The sequence below is a fragment of the Eleginops maclovinus genome, chromosome 11 (genome assembly GCF_036324505.1).
Source record: "Eleginops maclovinus isolate JMC-PN-2008 ecotype Puerto Natales chromosome 11, JC_Emac_rtc_rv5, whole genome shotgun sequence".
NCBI lineage: Eukaryota > Metazoa > Chordata > Actinopteri > Perciformes > Eleginopidae > Eleginops > Eleginops maclovinus.
The window spans coordinates 22,359,179-22,376,129 of NC_086359.1; the positions used below are offsets into that span (position 1 = coordinate 22,359,179).

Consider the following 16,951-nt stretch of genomic DNA (forward strand, 5'->3'; position numbering starts at 1 on the left):
CATTTTTCAGTATATAACTATATTGTTTGTACTTTCAAAGTGTAACAGCTTACAAACTGCATTTGAAAATGAAACATGAGCATTTGGAGAGAACATCCCCCATCACTGGGATTCACCTGAAGGAGTAAATGAATCCACTGCAGGATAAGACAAAGTGTGACAGCAAAGGTAGCCCCCCCCTTTAAAGTAAACAAAACAATCACTTTTACTTTAATGCGTCGAGTTAGGGGAAATATATCCAACTGAATAATTATTATCGTTGTAGAAATTAGGCCAAAAAAGGAAACATGATTTCTCCAGTAATAATTGTGATTGAATGTGAAGATATAGAGGAAACAGTGCGGGGCTGCTCCTGTGTCTTGGCGCTAGAAGACAGCACACGGCGCGTTGCGGTCTTTCTGTCGACTGATTGGCTGAGAGTATCCACCGGGACAAAACGCACCGGCTAGCGCATCCGCATGTGCAGGCTGTGCTTGGGTCCATCAACCCGCTCCAACTTCTCAAAATGTTTCCTAGCATTACGGATATTGATGAGAGTGGCTGCAGATGCTGGGAGTGAATGGAGACATGGATTAACATCATGCTGATTTGGTGTCTTAACTGCACACTCTGTCTTTATACTTACGAATGGAGGGGTCAGACATGATGACCATGACATATGTGTTGGAGGTGAAGACGTCAATGAAGGCCGCAAAATTGGAGTTCCTCACTTCCATGCTTTGGAAAGAGGCTGCAAGTTTACTATAGGAACAAAAAGGACATTATTACCATCCCCATAGGAATGCAGCTTGTGGTGTGGCGCTGATGTTCCTGCAGAGTGAACTTACCTACAGCTGAGTTTGAACTGTTTGATAATGTTACTGATCTTCTCAAACCTGTGGGCATCGCGCTGCTCTTTGCACTGGTAGTGGGAGATCACCTGCATTTAAAACATCAAAATACAGAGTTTCATAACTATATCCAGATGTTCTCCCCGGTCGTGGCACAGGATAGCGGTTGCTCTCACCAGGAAGGTGGCTCTCTCAAACAGAAGAACTTCATCCGCCTCTATGATCTGAGCAAAGTTTCTCAGGTTTGTCTCCAGCTGCTGGACGTTCGGGATGAGCTGGTATACGATGCTAGACCAGGCCTGCAGAGACATTTAAAGATAGTTTTTTAGAGTGTCAACCTTACTACATAACATGTGAACATACAGCTGGTCAAGTGTCACAACCTTATACAGGGTTTCGTCCCAGATTGATGTCCTAAAGCACGTGCAAGCCAGAGGTCTGGACAGCCTCTTCAGGTCTTCTTCACGCTCCTTAAAGATCTGTAAACAGTGAAGATATAGTCTTTCACTAACAGCAGGGAAGCAACTCCATTTTTAGTGAATTAACTAAGAGAGAGTCTATTAGGTCTGAACTGAAATGTATTTACATTTTAATATGGATAAGTTCAACATGACAGGAGGTGCAATATTTTCTGAATGCAAAGATATGATTTAAGCTTTACAAATTGTATTTTACAAAATATTTGTTTGGTAAATATCTTTAAAAATGATCACATCAGGACCATTTAAATGATTGCTTTTTAGGCAGAGTAGGGCAATATATTTTATATTACTGATACTGACCAAAGAGATGACCCTTTGTCACGGGTCGCATGCTGTTGTTTTATCTTAAACAGTTCTGTGCATTTTAAATATAGTAATATAACAAAGGTTGAGATGTAGGCAAAATTAATAATTATATACAATTTAACAAAGTCCATCCATCCATCCATCCATCCTTCCATCCATCCATCTTCTCCCGCTTTTCCGTCAGGGTCGCGGAGGTTACAGCTCCAGCAGAGAGCCCCAAACTTCTCGTTCCCTGGCCACATCAACCAGCTCTGACTGGGGAATTCCAAGTCGCTCCCAGGCCAGCGAAGAGATATAATCCCTCCACCTGGTCCTAGGTCTACCCCTCAGTCTCTTCCCAGCTGGACGTGCCTGGAACACCTCCCTAGGGAGGCGCCCAGGTGGCATCCTCACTAGGTGCCCGAACCACCTCAATTGTCTCGGATGACTGAACTTCTCACCTTATCCCTAAGAGAGATGCCAGCCACCCTGCGGAGAAATCCCATTTCGGCCGCTTGTATCTGCGATCTCGATCTTTCAGTCATGACCCATCAATTTAACAAAGTACAAGGCTTAATTTATTTGTATTCCTTTTTTTGGAAGAGGCTGGCTTATAATGTCAAAGTATTGATTCTATTGTGTTACTGTTTGAATTGAAGGGTTGACCTAGTGATGTTTTATAAAATAGTTTATAGTCAGCCTATTTTCATGTAGAAATGACTTGAATAACATTCTTCCACTGGCCGTCATGTTTACGTGATTCTGTCTGAGATGACAACCACGTGTATACCGGCACAAATAATACATCTAAATCACTTACCAGATCCCTCTGGTCCTCCTGCACCAGATCCATTTTGTGGACGAGGCAAAACACCTTAGCGTCGGGGGAGTTTTGCAGGATGGCTTCCAGACACGACTGGTAGTAGTGCATGTCTTTCTCCAGCTCACGACTCTCGACGTCGAAAACATAAATAAGCACCTCTACATTTCTGAAGATGTTGTCCCTCTGGCTGGTGAAGTAGTTCTCCATGAATGTGTCCTGTCTGTTAGGATTCACAGACGGTTTCAGATCAGGGAAAACATTTTAAATAGATACAACTAGTGTAAAGATGGCAAATACTTCACAAGGGTGCTTTACCCTCCACAGTCCCACAGGTTCAAAACCAGATTGCCAAGAAACCGTACATGGGAGTGCTCCACGTCAACTAAATTTCACAAAGGATGAAAATATTCTTTTATAAATGAGATGAAGGAAACATTGATTTCAGGTGTTGACTTTCTTAAATGTACACTTACTTGTAGCTCCGAGTCGGCGTGTGTCTCGAGCTATGTAATTGGCAAATATGATTGATCTCATACTTGTCTTCCCGGAACCACTTTTCCCCATCAGTAACACCTGAAAGCACAAATGCAACAGACTCGATCAGATCCCTGAAGTTCAATCCTTGTCAATCCTCCCCTGTAGGCTTATGATCAGAGGTGGAATATAAAGACTTTTCACTTCAATAAATGTAGCAGTATCACAAAGTAAAAAAAATCTCTGTCAAAATTACTTCAGTATTCTGGCAACACCATGCACTTGAAGTATCAAAAGTGAAAGTACTCATTGGGGGAACTGAGTAAACCATGTCAGTGTCATTTTATATGATGTTATTAATGTTGCAATAACCTGTAAACACATATACGTCAGTGCATCATATTCTTTTAACTAATTATTTGTGCCTCACATCAGTATAAGACATATACAACATGTTTGACACCCAAATACCTGTAAATTATTTTAATTAAATGATATACTTTTACTTTGTGTTTACTATGGTAGCAAATACTATGCATATTCCATTATGTTCGCTATTGCTACACCTTTAAGGGCTATTTTATGGCAATGGAAACGTTGTACAACTGTAAACAAGTATTACTTAATTGTACTTATGTACAGCACTGAAGTACACCACTGCTTCACCTTTTTCTTCATGGCTGTGCTTGACATCCCCCTCAACAGACACGATGTAGAGTATTTCTCTGAGCTTTAAGTCGGGTGACTTTAGAGCCTGCAGCAGATCTCCTGGAGCTGCAGAGAACACAACAATGTCTCACTTAGCTGTCACCTATTGTCAGCTGTACTGAAACAGAACACCAATAAAAGTACAGAGGCCACGTTTAAAGGCTTACATAACGAACACGTGTCACCAATCATGAGTTTAATACACACACAATGGTATATAAACAGTTAGCCGACTTAAAACTATTTTCTCTGTTCCGGAAAATTTTCACTTAAGCTAATGCTAAGTGAGCTAGCACGACAAACAGTCCAGATCCATGTGACTTTGGTTACCCGAGCTGAACAGCTAGCTAGCTAAGTTGAACACAGAAGTGTAAAGTCTACTTACCACGGCAGGGTAGACTGGTTAACTAAAAACAAATCACTTTCAGATGACTACTATTTGAGATTAGGAGGACAGTTGTATACATTACTTGGTAGAGGAAGGCAGTGAAGGCAGATCAGCTGCTTCCTGTTTACGACAGAGTCACATGATGACACGCTTCATGCCCAGAGGTTTTTGGTCCATTTCCAAAACTGTTTTCTCCAAAAAAGGAGAGCACACACATATTATCTATTTACGTTTAATATCAGCACACATTTTAAATAAGGTTAGGGTTAGAACAGAAGATCATATGGTCTTTTGGAAGCAGAAAGTACATTTCTTTCTCCACATTGTTTTAGTTGCGAGAATATAAAACTCACCCAGAATGATATTATAAATGATCGGTTTATACTGTAGGCCCACTTTATTTAAATAACAATCGAAGATAACACATTTAGTTGATTTGATTGTCGACTCGAAAACTGTAACAAATAAAAAATAGAAAACAACTCATATTGGTAAAACCACACCAGCACAATTAAAACAGCGATAGTTATAAATACACCCATATTAACTGTGTAATTATACACGAGTTGTGTTGCAGTGCCTCGCAATGGCCACTAGATGGCAATATACTGGAATATCATCATAAACAGTCCATGGTTATACAGCCTTGCTGCACATGCGCAGTAGTGTTCTCGGTTCTCACAACTGACTCACGCACACAAACATACACACACTTTAACCCCTCAAGTCTGCAATTCATTTAAAAAATATTATACTATTTAAGTTCGTTGCTCCAAAACATGCGTTTATTACTGGGTGTAATCATTCATCATGAATATTTCTGTATAAGTGAAAGGTGTATAGCTTACTGCCTTTCTAGCTAGCTATGTTCATTTTGGTATGTGATGTTTTATATTGTTTATCCTCTCATTTTTTGTATTGATACCGCAGTTACAACAAAAACAGAAACAATAATTTTCTTCATCTGCATGCAGTGGAGCAGAAGGTTTTTGTTTAAATGGATTGAAGGACTTTTCCTTGAGGAGAAATTTGATTACCAAGAGGGACACAGCAGCAGACAGAGGGCAAAAACAGACAGCAGCTCATTTGGACCACTTGTCTCCGTTTTGCTGAGGGGCGATAGCCAAAAATAAACCTCATAAGTCATGAGAGCCACTCTCCTCCCACCTGAGACTTGGTGTCATCTTGTCTGTGATTATATTACCTTTTGAATGCTTAATATTGGATGTTCATTCTGAATATTCATTAGTTAGATAGCATGTATTTGTCTACAAATATTGGCACCTTCATAATGTTGAAAAACCAAACCCGTTGTTTCCATTTCTCCCCGCAACCTACATCATAAAAGCACAATGCAATTTTTGCCAATGATTTACAGTATATGGTTTAGTTTTGCAGTTCATTTTCAATATTGACCCTTCATTATAGATAGATTGGTAGGTATATATAATCAACATAAATTATACATTAATGTATTAAAAAGGCAAAAAGATAAAAGTATTATAAAACTTTATTGTTGCCTACTGTATATATTCAAACTGTAACCCCTTCCCAAATGATCAGGGAAAATACTGAAGATAACCAACATTGGTTTTTCCTCCAATATCTTCTAAATAATAATCCTCAGAAATAAATTGCAACAAATCTAAACAGGAATTCTGTTCAACAGTAAGAAGGAGACAGCAGAAAATGCTTATACGGTTTCACAATTATGCACTTATGAACAATAAGTTGAATTGTATAACCCCAAACCTTCAGCTTATGCACCAAAAGCATATGAAAATGGCCAATAAATACAGGCTAATGACTGTCACTCTCCACATTTGAAAATTGTAAGTAGTTCTTAGGTATACATGTTACAATAAAGTCACATTAGATCATTGGTAAATGGTGTATATTTAAGAAATGTATACAATTTTCAAAACTAGCATCTCTGTGAACTTACAGAGTCCAAAGGTTAACACACAGTCAATCAAGGCTATTATCCGAGAAAAGAAAAAAGAAATTATACAGTAGCTTCTCGACAGAGGCAAACGAGATGGAGGAGGACAACAAAGATTTAGATAAAAAGGCATTGGGGGAAATATTCAGGTAGTGTTCAGGAGCAGTCGTTCTTCACATTTGATCGCGTAGTTTGGCGAGTCTTTGAGAAAGTTCATCCTTTGGACAAGAGAGAGCAAAGACAGACATTAGTGAGGAAGAAAAAGCGTTGTTGTTTGGAAAATCCCCTCTGTTTAAGTCTTTGCAAATACTGCATTTTTAAAGTATTTGTGGACAAATAGAGAATCATTGGCAGAGCTTTGGGCGCTGGAGTTTGGTGGCATCGTATAGTATCCTTGAATCATGGAAATGGTTGCCTTCATCACCACTGCCATCATTGCACTCATTTTGTCCAAGGGTGTATTCCTTCATGGTTCATCGGTAAGGAGGTTTTTAAAGAGAGCACACTATTTCCGGAGGTCTCCGCCCCTCCAAATCAAGCCGACCCGATGATTAAAGTCAGTAAAACGACTGACTAAAGGAAGTTTGTGTGGCTAGGAGCAGATCTACTGGTAAAGTTCGCTATGCCTGTTTCTCTAAAAAAATGTAGAATTTAGACGTGCAATGACAAAAATCTTTTGTTTTTCAGTTGAAAATGTAGGAAAGAAATGTGTCTTAAAGCTGGTGAAAAATCCCAACAGTTTAGCTTAAGGTATGTTTAAAAAAACAACACATGTTTACCTGTTCTGCAGAGGCCACGCTGGAACCCACTGATCCTGTCTGTCCCTGAGGGAGCTCCATGTTCAGGTCCAATCTAAACATGATGCATAAACCAACATTTAAATCTTATTTTTTAACAAACAAAATGTCTTTGCTCATACAATAGAGAAAAAAGCAGACTGAAAAGAATCCTCTTTTACAATATCAACCAATATTTACACTTCCAGTATTTATGTTATTTAACATCATTTTACAAAGAATGTTGAGAAAGAATGAAAAGCTTACCCTGCTTCATCAGCCAGTTCATGCATCAACCCCTCCACTTGATTCTAAAAACAAACATCAGATTTTGCAGTGAATGGGTTTATCTTTACAGAACAAGAACAAATAATATAAGAGGAGGCAGAAAAAATTACCTGTGGGGTTGTGAGTGTTGTTGTGCTGCTCATGGCGTCTTCCATATGGGCAGTCTGAACGTCCAACGTTTCAAACTGGTGCTCAAATTTGTCCATGAGAGCTGAAATCTGAAGTAGAAATAAAGAGTTTAAGCCTACTTTTGAACCGAGAGGATTTTGTAACCAATTGTGATTATAATTTAATTGTTTTTGCTAAAGTGGATATGGAAGATAATATTAGTTAATCTGTAATATATCCTACCTTTTCCAGATTCATAGATTTCAGAGCAGAGTCCATGCTTTTCACCACTCCGGCCATAGATTTTGTGACCTGAGAAAAGAACACTTTGACTGAAACGACAACAAACAAGACGGATATTCTAAAATTCAACCGACCTTCAAGTCCTTCAGCAAGATTTATTGAACGAGTATTCAATGTACCTGGTTCATTGTAACTGCAGTTTGGACCCTCGCTGCCACCGCATCTACCCGTGCGCTCATCCTCAGGAAGTTCAAAGACTGGTTCTTCTGTCTGATGGCGTTCTCTGCGTGGATCCTCGCCACTTCCATATTTCCTTTCTGGATGGCCTTGACGACACAAGAATAGGTTGGTTAAGTAAAATGTACAGCAGCCGACCCCAGTCGGCAGGCTTTCACAATGTACTGTCTGGAAAAAGTGTAACTTACTTTCTTAACTTTGGCCTTCTCTGTTTTTTCTTCTCTGTCACATTTCTTTGAACTGCTTTGGAGTTGTTTAGCAGCAAACTTTAAATTGAAGAGCTGTTCTGTAGTTAGAGGTTAAAGAAGAACAAAACACAAACAAAACACAACAAATAACCTTCAATAACTCTAAGAACTCACAGTGGGGGTCTATACAGACAAGTCTGGCCTCTTAATCTATCGATATGTTTCTACTCTATTTCCTCAACATCAAAAAATATATATCTAGAATCTTGTCTGATATTTAACATTAACACATTTTGCAGAATTATTCTCTTGACTAAATAAGTACGGAGTGTCAAGTACAGGATATGTAACCAAGTGTACTATTTATTTTATGTATGTTTAATGCTAAATTAAAGACGGTTATAAGAATAATTTCTGATAAAGTTGGTAAAACAATGAGACAAAGGCGCGTACAGAGCTATTTGTGTTAGTATTTGGAGTATTAAAAATACCTGTCCCAGACCTAAATTGTGAACCAGCAATTGTTGGTTGGGTATTTCCAGACATTAGCAATGGAGCTTCCGAGGCCTTCAATCCAGGTATGTCCTATTTACGACGCCTGACGCTTACTAGGAAATGGTAAATTAAATCAATAAGGCAGAACTATTGTCTTTGGCGAATATCTAACACGACTAGACATGTTTCAGATGTCTGTCCCGCATACATCTCACCGTCATGTTGTTATATTCGGTCTTTATTTTGACGTCTTACGTCCCCTTCTCATCGTTGTTTTAAAAGGATACTTTCCATGGCCGACATCTTCCGTCGATTCTTAGCGAATCCAACAATAATATGTTCAAATCCTTAAACTTTCTACCCCCAAAAAGTAGCTAAATAAAGCAAAACTTGGCAGTGAAACTTCAGCCTTTCTGGTATCGGTCTTCGCCTTCTTTTGCACTTCCTGATGTCTCACCAAAATATGAATGACGTCAACGTCACGTGGTCGAGGTAATCCATACGACGTCACGGGAGAGCTGTACCCCGCCTCCTCTCAAAAGTGAAGAAAAACAGCCTACATTTTAGCATTAAAATACCAGATTATCCGTGTTTTAATTCAGGTTTTCTTGTATGTTATTTTTGCAGAGTGAATACAGTCGGATAAAAGTAGCTGTGGACTTGTACCGGCAGAGGGGTGGGCGGTGAAAGCGGTTGATTGATGATTAGATTTACGGTGTGGATCACCGAGAGAGGATGACTCATCCCCGTGTGATGTGATGTTCACCCCGCAACAGCTCGGCAGTGCGTTGGAACGCCGGTAGTTCAGCTTGACATATCGTGGTAGCTGCACCAATAAAAGTTGAGCAAACTGTTAATATGCTTTTAGACGGCCCTATGATACCTAGTTTGCCTCAAACTTAACTGGCTGTCACTTGAGACCGAGCGTCGTGCTTAACCGTACATTTCGTGACGCCTGATTGCCATGGAAACAGTGGTGCGCTGAGGGGAAACTGTCCGTGTTAACTTCAGCACCAACCTTTCAGAGGGGTCGGATAAACCTGTTGGATATCTCTGTGTTTTTGTGTTGTCCTTCTATTGCTACTCTGGCTTTACTTTCTATTTTAATTTGGCAACGAAACAGGTGAGTTTTTAAGTGTTGTGCAGCTGTTGTATTATTGTCTAATTCTGGTGAAACGCAGTCAACGTTGTTGTTATTTTGTTAAATATAATCTGTCATTTTGCTTAAACTGAATGCCACATTGTGACGTGTGTGTATCTTGCAACAAATATTAATGCATCATAAAATACCGACGAGGAGGTCATTTTGAACTAAATAGTTATTGATACATTTTTAGTTTAAACATCAAAGAACAACATATTGTTAAAATGTCCACCAATGTGAAGGCCTACAGCTCCAGATCACGACAATTTACCACAAGGTAAATAATATAGTATGTAATATGCTTTATTCCATCCTCCAGACTTATTCTAAATATTTAGTGAATTTCCTCCCTGGTGCATTTTGTGTCGCTTGTTTTTGCGCACAGGGAAAGAGCCTAACCCAGTAGAGCCAGGGAGTGATGCTTCATTCAGGGGCTGTATGACTCATATATTCTTATCTATAAAGAAGCCAAGTGGCATAGGAGCAGTGCTGCTGCAGGACCGAGCTGATGTAACCCCTGAGATTCACTAGAGGCTGCTGTGGTCCATGCTTCTCTGTGCCCCGGGTTACTGTCTGACACTGACTGCCCATACACTCATGATCGCCAGATACTGACAGAAGCTGTAGTGTCACTCACTCAGCAGATGATCCAGTGCTGTTTAAAGTATCTCACATGATATAACTAGGAGAGCTTGGAAACTGTACCAATTAAATTCAACAGCTTTTTTTCACTGAGGTAAACACACACTTTGTTAGTATTAAACTACATTAAGATAGGGCTACATTTCACTTATCTAATAGTACATGAAAAATGAAAAACTGTTATTATAATCTATCTTTATCAAAACAATATCTAAGAAGTACAAAAATTCAAATAATGCAAGAAACATACTATGTTACACTGTACTTGTAATTATAATAAAGAGTTAAGTAAATATATGACGATCATTTCTATCATATGCAATACATAACAATTGCTATACTTGGTATCAATTCAAGTAGTGATATTATATATATATATATATATATACGACGTCATATACATATATATATATATATATATATATATATATATATATATATATATTTAAATGATCTAAGACATTGTAATAGAATATAAGAGAGTGAAATAAAATCATAGGTGTTATAAGATCCATACAGATCAAATGACCTCAAAGTGCATTTCAAGTTTTCTGTGAAGCTTTCTGAATTAGCACTGAATCACCTACCTATACCCGAACATTAAATGTCATATACATTTGACCTTATTTGGATTTTCTATAGCGTAGCAATAATGCAATAACCCAATAAATGGCAAATATGTAATTGATGCAATTTCCGAAATACTAGGAAAAAATGTCAAATTTAATTCACCTTTAAATAAAACACATCTGAAAGTACATGAGTAAAAGCTTTAAATAACAAGTTCATTGGGTTTTATTGAATGCAATAGACAGGATCCGATCATTTATCTTTCAAAACACCCTGTGGATCCATAAATTATCCCTATGTTGTCATAAAAGCTTTAGAGTGTGAAAGTCGTGTCAATCCTACTAGCAACACACTTAAACATTTGCATCATCAGTGAATGAGTCAGCGTAAAATAATTAAGACAATCTTCCTTTAACAAATACAATGTTGTCACTTTAAAAACAGCAAGAATGAGCATATCACTTTATGAGGATGAATATCTAGTGTACAAGCACAGCTTTATATGGCTTGTTTGGTATTCCAAGTTTTGATTAAGCGGCACTCCTACCTCATATGAACATGTTTACACAACAATAAAAACACAAGTCCAGTCTGTCTGACAATTATAGACCCACCAACCAGATTTCCCTGCTGCTGCCAGCCAGTGAATGACACACAGGTGAGTCACACTGAATCTTAATCTAGTGTGACAAATCGCGTGGCAAACAGCTGATGACGTTCATAGTACAACTTGAATGTATTTGATCACTATCAGAAAAGAACTTTTCAACACTCTTACGGCATGGTGTCTTTATTTGTTTGTTACCAGGGTGTTGTCTGATCTAGATTGCTTAAAGCAAATATCTGTTATCATGACAACCTTATTAAAGACAATTTAGGAAGCTTTTAAAGAAATAAATGTGAGATGTTTATTTGCATTTTACTTAGAAAGCTGTTGCTTGTTACGACCTTGTGCAAAGAGAAGTACAACATGAGGAATTGAAAAAGATTCAGTGCATCACTAGAAGCGATTACTGTGCCTTTCAGATGACTCTGCCATTTGTTATAATGCTGTTGCAATCGGTTGGTAGCATCACTCACTCTTCAGAGCACATATTAAAGGCGGGGTAGGCAGTATTTATTTGTCATCATCAAGCAAAAATTCCATTATAGCCTTTCTGCGTATTGTAGTTCAAGTGGTACCCAATAGTAGACAGTTTTATGGAAAATAAAAATAGAAACATTCCTGAATTAAAAAATGCAGATCTCATCCTGCAGCCGCAGACAACATGAAATACAATACAATTAAATATTATCATAATATGATCTGAAATATAAAACTAATTTGAAATATTTAATGATGCAATAAAATACTGCTTAACCCAGCTTTAAGTATGTTGTTGCCTTTTGCTAAATGGCGAAGATCATTGGAGCATTGGCTATTTTTCATGCTCAGCTAGGTATGTCACATTGCATATCGCACAAACTGCTATCAGAGAGAAATGTTGGTAAAAACACACCAAAAGGCCTCAGTGCAATTAATTCAGTTCAATTGTGCATTTCAATTCAGGGGAAAAGAAAAGACCAAATGCCAGATTGCTGAAGTCCAGACTTTCAAGCTTACAAATGAATGAAAACATATTGTAAAGGACAAGGATGTAGACAAGCTGTTTAGATGATAAACGTGTCAAAACAAATACACTTTTATGTGCACATTGCCATTTGAAAAGGGTATTTTGTACAGAAGACAAAAGAATAAAAGTATAGTAGATTTAAAATAATGTGATGTCTACTCTGTCGTACTGCTTCAATCTTTCATTGGCAGTCATTCCTTAAACTGTGTTACGTATGTCAGACCTCTATTTCACAGGTGAAGATGATGGAGATTCAAACCGAGAAGAGGTTCCACAACTTGACCCTTGAGCAAATCCAAGCTCTGGACAAAGTTTTGACTGAGGTTATCCCCATCCACGGACGAGGAAATTTCCCCACACTGCAGGTGAGAGCGAAAGACATCATCCGTGTGGTTAAGGATCGGCTGTTGGAAAGAGACATCCAGGTGAAAGACATACGGCTCAACGGCGCGACGGCCAGCTACGTCCTGGTGAGGGATAACTGCCTCGGCTACCGAGATTTGGACATCATTTTTGGAGTGGAGCTGCCCAGGCAGGAGGACCTCCAGGTGATAAGGGAGGTGGTGCTTGGCAGCCTACGAGACCTCCTCCCCTGTGGAGTCAACAGACGGAAGATCACATGCTTGACGATGAAGGAGGCCTACGTGCAAAAGATGGTGAAAGTTTTCAACGAGCATGACAGATGGAGCCTAATCTCGCTTTCAAACAATAGATCTAAAACCGTCGGCCTCCGCTTCGTCAGCTCCCTTCGAAGACAGTTCGAGTTCAGCGTGGACTCCTTCCAGATAATATTAGACCGCATGCTGGAGTCTTACTGGGAGACTGAAAGGAAACAAGTAGGGAAGTTGGCTTTGAATGCTGGGAATTTGTCAAAAAGACACAATGAGGATGAAAAGCAAAAGCAAGAGCAATCAAGGGTTCCTCCGGATGTTGAACCTGATGTTGGAAAAGACTCCAATAGAGAAAGCCAATGTCAGGATGAAACCATTCCGGTGCTTGAGGAAGAGCTTCCAGGTGCAAAGGTTGACCATGTGGTTGAAAAGCAGCAGGAGTTGCCGGAATGCACAAGCGTTAACTTAAAGCAGGAAGAAGTGGATGGGATCGAAGACGTTCATTCGGCAGAAGAAATAGTGTTTGAGATATGTGAGGACAAAGGAGAAGAGAAAGGACAGTGTCACAGTGATTATCCTTTACTTTCAGCCCCTAAAACGTTATTAACAGATGCCAGTGATCCGCTGATGACACATGTATGTTTGAATCTGCAGAGATATGAAGAGCTGTCTGAGTCACAAGTTCCTCCATCAGCAGAAGACTCAGCTCCGCAGGAAGTCCATTGCTGGGAAACTGCTCAGTTCAAAGTCGACTCTGTGATCTGCAGGAATGAGAACTCCCCACAAGATTCACGTCTTGAATTTTCCTTTCCTCCTCCCGCTAAGAAAACTTGCAGCACATCACAGAATATTGTACCGGACTATTGCCCTTCACCAAAATTACAAAGGAAAATGTCACGGAAGTTGATCAGTAAGCCAGAGAATTGGTCTTTACTGACTGAGTTGTCAGATCTTACAACTCCGCTGTTTCCACCAATAGAGATACCCAAACCTCTTCAGCGAAAGCCTTCTTTGCTGGACAGTGCTCAAGTTCATGGTTCAAATGTTCTGATCTCCAAGTCAGAGGCTTCAGAGAACCTCACAGCTCCCACAGGCAGTCCAGCTAGTACACTTCAGAATGGGACTGGCTCCAATGAAACTGTGGAACAAACTGTCAAGCCAAAACACTCAAGGAAGCCTCCTGATTTAGAGACTCAAAGCCACACATATGCACAGCCTCAGATCAGTGATCAGACCCCAGACGCTGCGCAGAACAGGTGCGGGGCGAGTTCATGGGTCGGGGCAGCCGGGGAGCCTACTATCACTGTCGAAGCGGAGTGCATGTATGGAGACTTTGACCAGGCGATGGACCACCTCCGCCTACGCCTCATCGCCACCCACAACCCAGAGGAGATCCGAGGAGGGGGCCTGCTGAAATACAGTGATCTGCTGGTGAGGAACTTCCGTCCAGCCAGCGAGACGGAGATCAAGTCCTTGGAGCGATACATGTGCTCCCGCTTCTTCATTGACTTTCCCGACGTAGGCGAGCAGCAGCGAAAGATCGAGGCCTACCTGCAATGCCATTTCATAGGCAACGAGGAGACGAGCAAGTACGATTACCTGATGACCCTGCGGCGCGTTATAGACCAGAGCACAGTGTGTTTGATGGGACACGAGAGGAGGCAGACGCTTAATATGATCACAGTTCTGGCTCTCAGAGTGCTTGGCGAACAGAACGCCATTCCCAACACGGCCAACGTCACCTGCTTCTACCAGCCGGCACCGTACATGGCCGAGCCGATTTACAGCAGCTACTTCATCACCCAGGCTCAGCCTCCCCTCGTCTACCACCCCTACCCTCTACAAGTGCACATGCAGACCGGGCTGGTGTAGCGACAGTGACATGCCCACAGAGAGGCATTGAGGCTGCTTTCAGAATGGTGCTCCGCAAGCAGAGGCACAAATGGAAGTTTTATCAACAACAGGCAACCACGGCACAGTGTTGTTTGATGCTTTAAACACCTCCTGATTATGACATGGAAGGTCAGAACTGAAAGGGGTCTGGAGACAAAGCAAGGCACCCTTTCAAGATGAACACTTTTAAAGAGCAAAGAAGCACCAAGAGCCCCATTTTAGGGAGCTCCTGGAGAGGATCTAACTGAAGTGGAGGGACTTTGTTCTTTGCTGTGTCAGCTCAGCTTTGGCTCTTTGGTCCCCGTCCCCTGTTGAGGAGAATGTTGTAATGTGACGAATCTCAATGGTTTAAAGATACACATTTGCAACATATAAGAACATAATACTTGTTGGCTACAAAGCATTGATGAAGTTAAAGTTTGAATAATGATAAATCTTTAACATTTTTTTGAGGGTTAAAAAAACCTTTGTAGTTGGTTTTGTGAATCATCAGTATCTGTGGAGTGAATTCAGATTGTACCTGTGTATTCACTGTAGAGTAAAATAACATAATTTACCTAGGGAATACATTAGAAACAAATGCTGTGATATTTGTATGATAGTATAAGTTATATATATGTGAATGTTAACAGCTCATTTCAAAGGTGGAAACAGGAGATCGAATGCTTGGTTCCATTAGGGCTGTATGGAAATGTTTGATCTAAGAGATTTTGCTTTAAACGTTGATACATTTTGATTGGTTTAAAAAAAAACGTCAAGAATCCAAGTGGCAATGACGAAAATGAATCTTTGAAACAAGGTTCAAAATTGGCTGAAAAATGTGTTCTTGGTCTCCATCTCTCATAATGATAAGATACTAATATTGGGGGCCTTTTTTCTTTGAACATTAAAAAGCTTCTTGATGCAGAGAAAAGCTTCATTATTTTCAACAGCCACTTCAAATATTAAAACCAAACGTTATTGTGGGGTGTTGGATCGTGCTTTGCATTGCTAAATTGAATTGACCATTATCAAATCTATTCAAGTTTTCTTTCTACTTAAAATCCAGATAGCATGTCAAATTCTGCTTTTCCTCGTCAACAGGCTGAACATACGTTTTGTGTGAATTACTTGGTGACTGTTGTTTATTCTTATTGACGTTAATAAGTGTTTTGCAGGGTTTTGCCTGCTGATGTTTCCGCACATTTGAATTATTCCAGCAGTTATTGCACTCTGTCATGGTGTGTTTGTCCACTGTGTTTGCATACAGTACATATACTCAGTACTTTTTCACAAGAGGAAGGAAAGTAGGTGAAAGTACAGGTAAGGATATGTGACTGTAGCACAATGTAAATGCACCTAGCTGTTTTTGAGTAATGAATGTGTTTATGACCAGCTCGCGAACCCACGATTAATTTTTGAAAACGTCTAAAACACTGTGTGCTGTAGTGTAGCTTTGAAGTAACGTATCTATCTGGAGAATTTGGGTGTATTGTGTATCGTTACGACAGGTTCATAAGTAGAACAGTTCAAGTATTCCTGTTATGATGTGTAGTTGCGCAGATTGTTGTGTTTTTGTGGTAATAAATACCCCAAAAGATGTTTGTCTAAAGTCTCCTTTTGGTGGTCAGAGTTTCTCTGTCACAGTTTAATACTAAATATGTATTAATATTTGTATGCACATGCAATAACTAAAATGATAACAAAGCACTGTTTAAAGAATGTATTTAAATGGTTTGAAAGTTAGAATCTTAAGGATTTATGGTAAAAAGCAGTCAGAGATCATGGGTAACACCGTTGTTTCACCTAATTTGGTGAAGGATTAGGAGGCATTTATTGTAAATGGATTTCTTAAAGACCTGTCTATTTGGAGTCTTTTGAAGGTGGGTGTTTATAGTTCCATAATTTACACATTAAATGATCCCACTGCTGTAATAAATAAAAACAACTCCCTCACATCTTTATCTGCATTCATGCATACATACACCATGTAATCATAAAAAAATGTTTGCAAATTAAAAAAACATTTCTTTACCTGGCCATATTTCCTCGCATAACCAAAAATCAGCTGTTGGTATTCCCATCATTGTAAGAAAATATGCCTTTTCACTTTCACATTTTAGTGTTTTAATTGCCCCTGGTTCCTATAATACTTTTAAGCTAATCACTAAAGAGCTTAGGGTGTTCTTTGGTGGAATAGAACAGCTGATTAACTCGTCTTTTGTCCTCCAT

General features: G+C 39.5%; 3 protein-coding genes across 5 annotated transcripts; 1 reads left to right on the plus strand and 2 right to left on the minus strand.

Moving 5' to 3' along the window:
* rraga (Ras-related GTP binding A) lies at positions 1–4,156 on the minus strand. Of its 2 annotated transcripts, none has more exons than XM_063894316.1 (10): positions 4,073–4,156; positions 3,561–3,668; positions 2,894–2,993; positions 2,736–2,802; positions 2,418–2,640; positions 1,214–1,309; positions 1,007–1,129; positions 828–919; positions 626–741; positions 1–549 (listed from the first exon to the last, which is right to left on the minus strand). In XM_063894316.1, exons 2-10 carry the CDS (start codon positions 3,585–3,587, stop codon positions 446–448), a joined length of 948 nt encoding a protein of 315 aa, XP_063750386.1. In that variant the 5' UTR covers positions 3,588–3,668; positions 4,073–4,156; the 3' UTR covers positions 1–445. The 2 variants fall into 2 exon arrangements, with proteins under 2 accessions (XP_063750386.1, XP_063750385.1); XM_063894315.1 differs by having other exon boundaries at positions 3,988–4,134.
* A 1,326-nt stretch (positions 4,157–5,482) lies between these two features.
* LOC134871572 (charged multivesicular body protein 1b) lies at positions 5,483–8,780 on the minus strand. Its single transcript, XM_063894317.1, has 8 exons — positions 8,555–8,780; positions 7,773–7,870; positions 7,527–7,673; positions 7,348–7,416; positions 7,107–7,214; positions 6,976–7,019; positions 6,712–6,784; positions 5,483–6,150 (listed from the first exon to the last, which is right to left on the minus strand). The coding sequence occupies exons 1-8, from the start codon at positions 8,568–8,570 to the stop codon at positions 6,106–6,108; spliced, it is 600 nt and encodes a 199-aa protein (XP_063750387.1). The 5' UTR covers positions 8,571–8,780; the 3' UTR covers positions 5,483–6,105.
* Positions 8,781–8,818: 38 nt separating this feature from the next.
* On the plus strand, positions 8,819–16,320 carry LOC134871570 (uncharacterized). 2 transcript variants are annotated; one of them, XM_063894313.1, is made up of 2 exons: positions 8,819–9,390; positions 12,458–16,320. In XM_063894313.1, exon 2 carries the CDS (start codon positions 12,479–12,481, stop codon positions 14,717–14,719), a length of 2,241 nt encoding a protein of 746 aa, XP_063750383.1. In that variant the 5' UTR covers positions 8,819–9,390; positions 12,458–12,478; the 3' UTR covers positions 14,720–16,320. The 2 variants fall into 2 exon arrangements, with proteins under 2 accessions (XP_063750383.1, XP_063750384.1); XM_063894314.1 differs by having other exon boundaries at positions 12,473–16,320.
* Positions 16,321–16,951: the final 631 nt, after the last annotated feature.

Excerpts from the sequence above, each read along its gene's own strand:
- rraga (XM_063894316.1), bottom strand. The coding sequence starts at position 3,587 with ATGTCAAGCACAGCCATGAAGAAAAAG. Across the intron at positions 1,310-2,417 it reads AGGAGGACCAGAGGGATCTG|ATCTTTAAGGAGCGTGAAGA; the intron begins GTAAGTGATTTA and ends CACTGTTTACAG. Across the intron at positions 742-827 it reads CAGTTCAAACTCAGCTGTAG|TAAACTTGCAGCCTCTTTCC; the intron begins GTAAGTTCACTC and ends TTGTTCCTATAG.
- LOC134871570 (XM_063894313.1), top strand. The coding sequence starts at position 12,479 with ATGATGGAGATTCAAACCGAGAAGAGGTTCCACAACTTGACCCTTGAG.
- LOC134871572 (XM_063894317.1), bottom strand. Across the intron at positions 7,417-7,526 it reads CTGCAGTTACAATGAACCAG|GTCACAAAATCTATGGCCGG; the intron begins GTACATTGAATA and ends TTCTTTTCTCAG. Across the intron at positions 6,785-6,975 it reads GAACTGGCTGATGAAGCAGG|ATTGGACCTGAACATGGAGC; the intron begins GTAAGCTTTTCA and ends CATCATGTTTAG.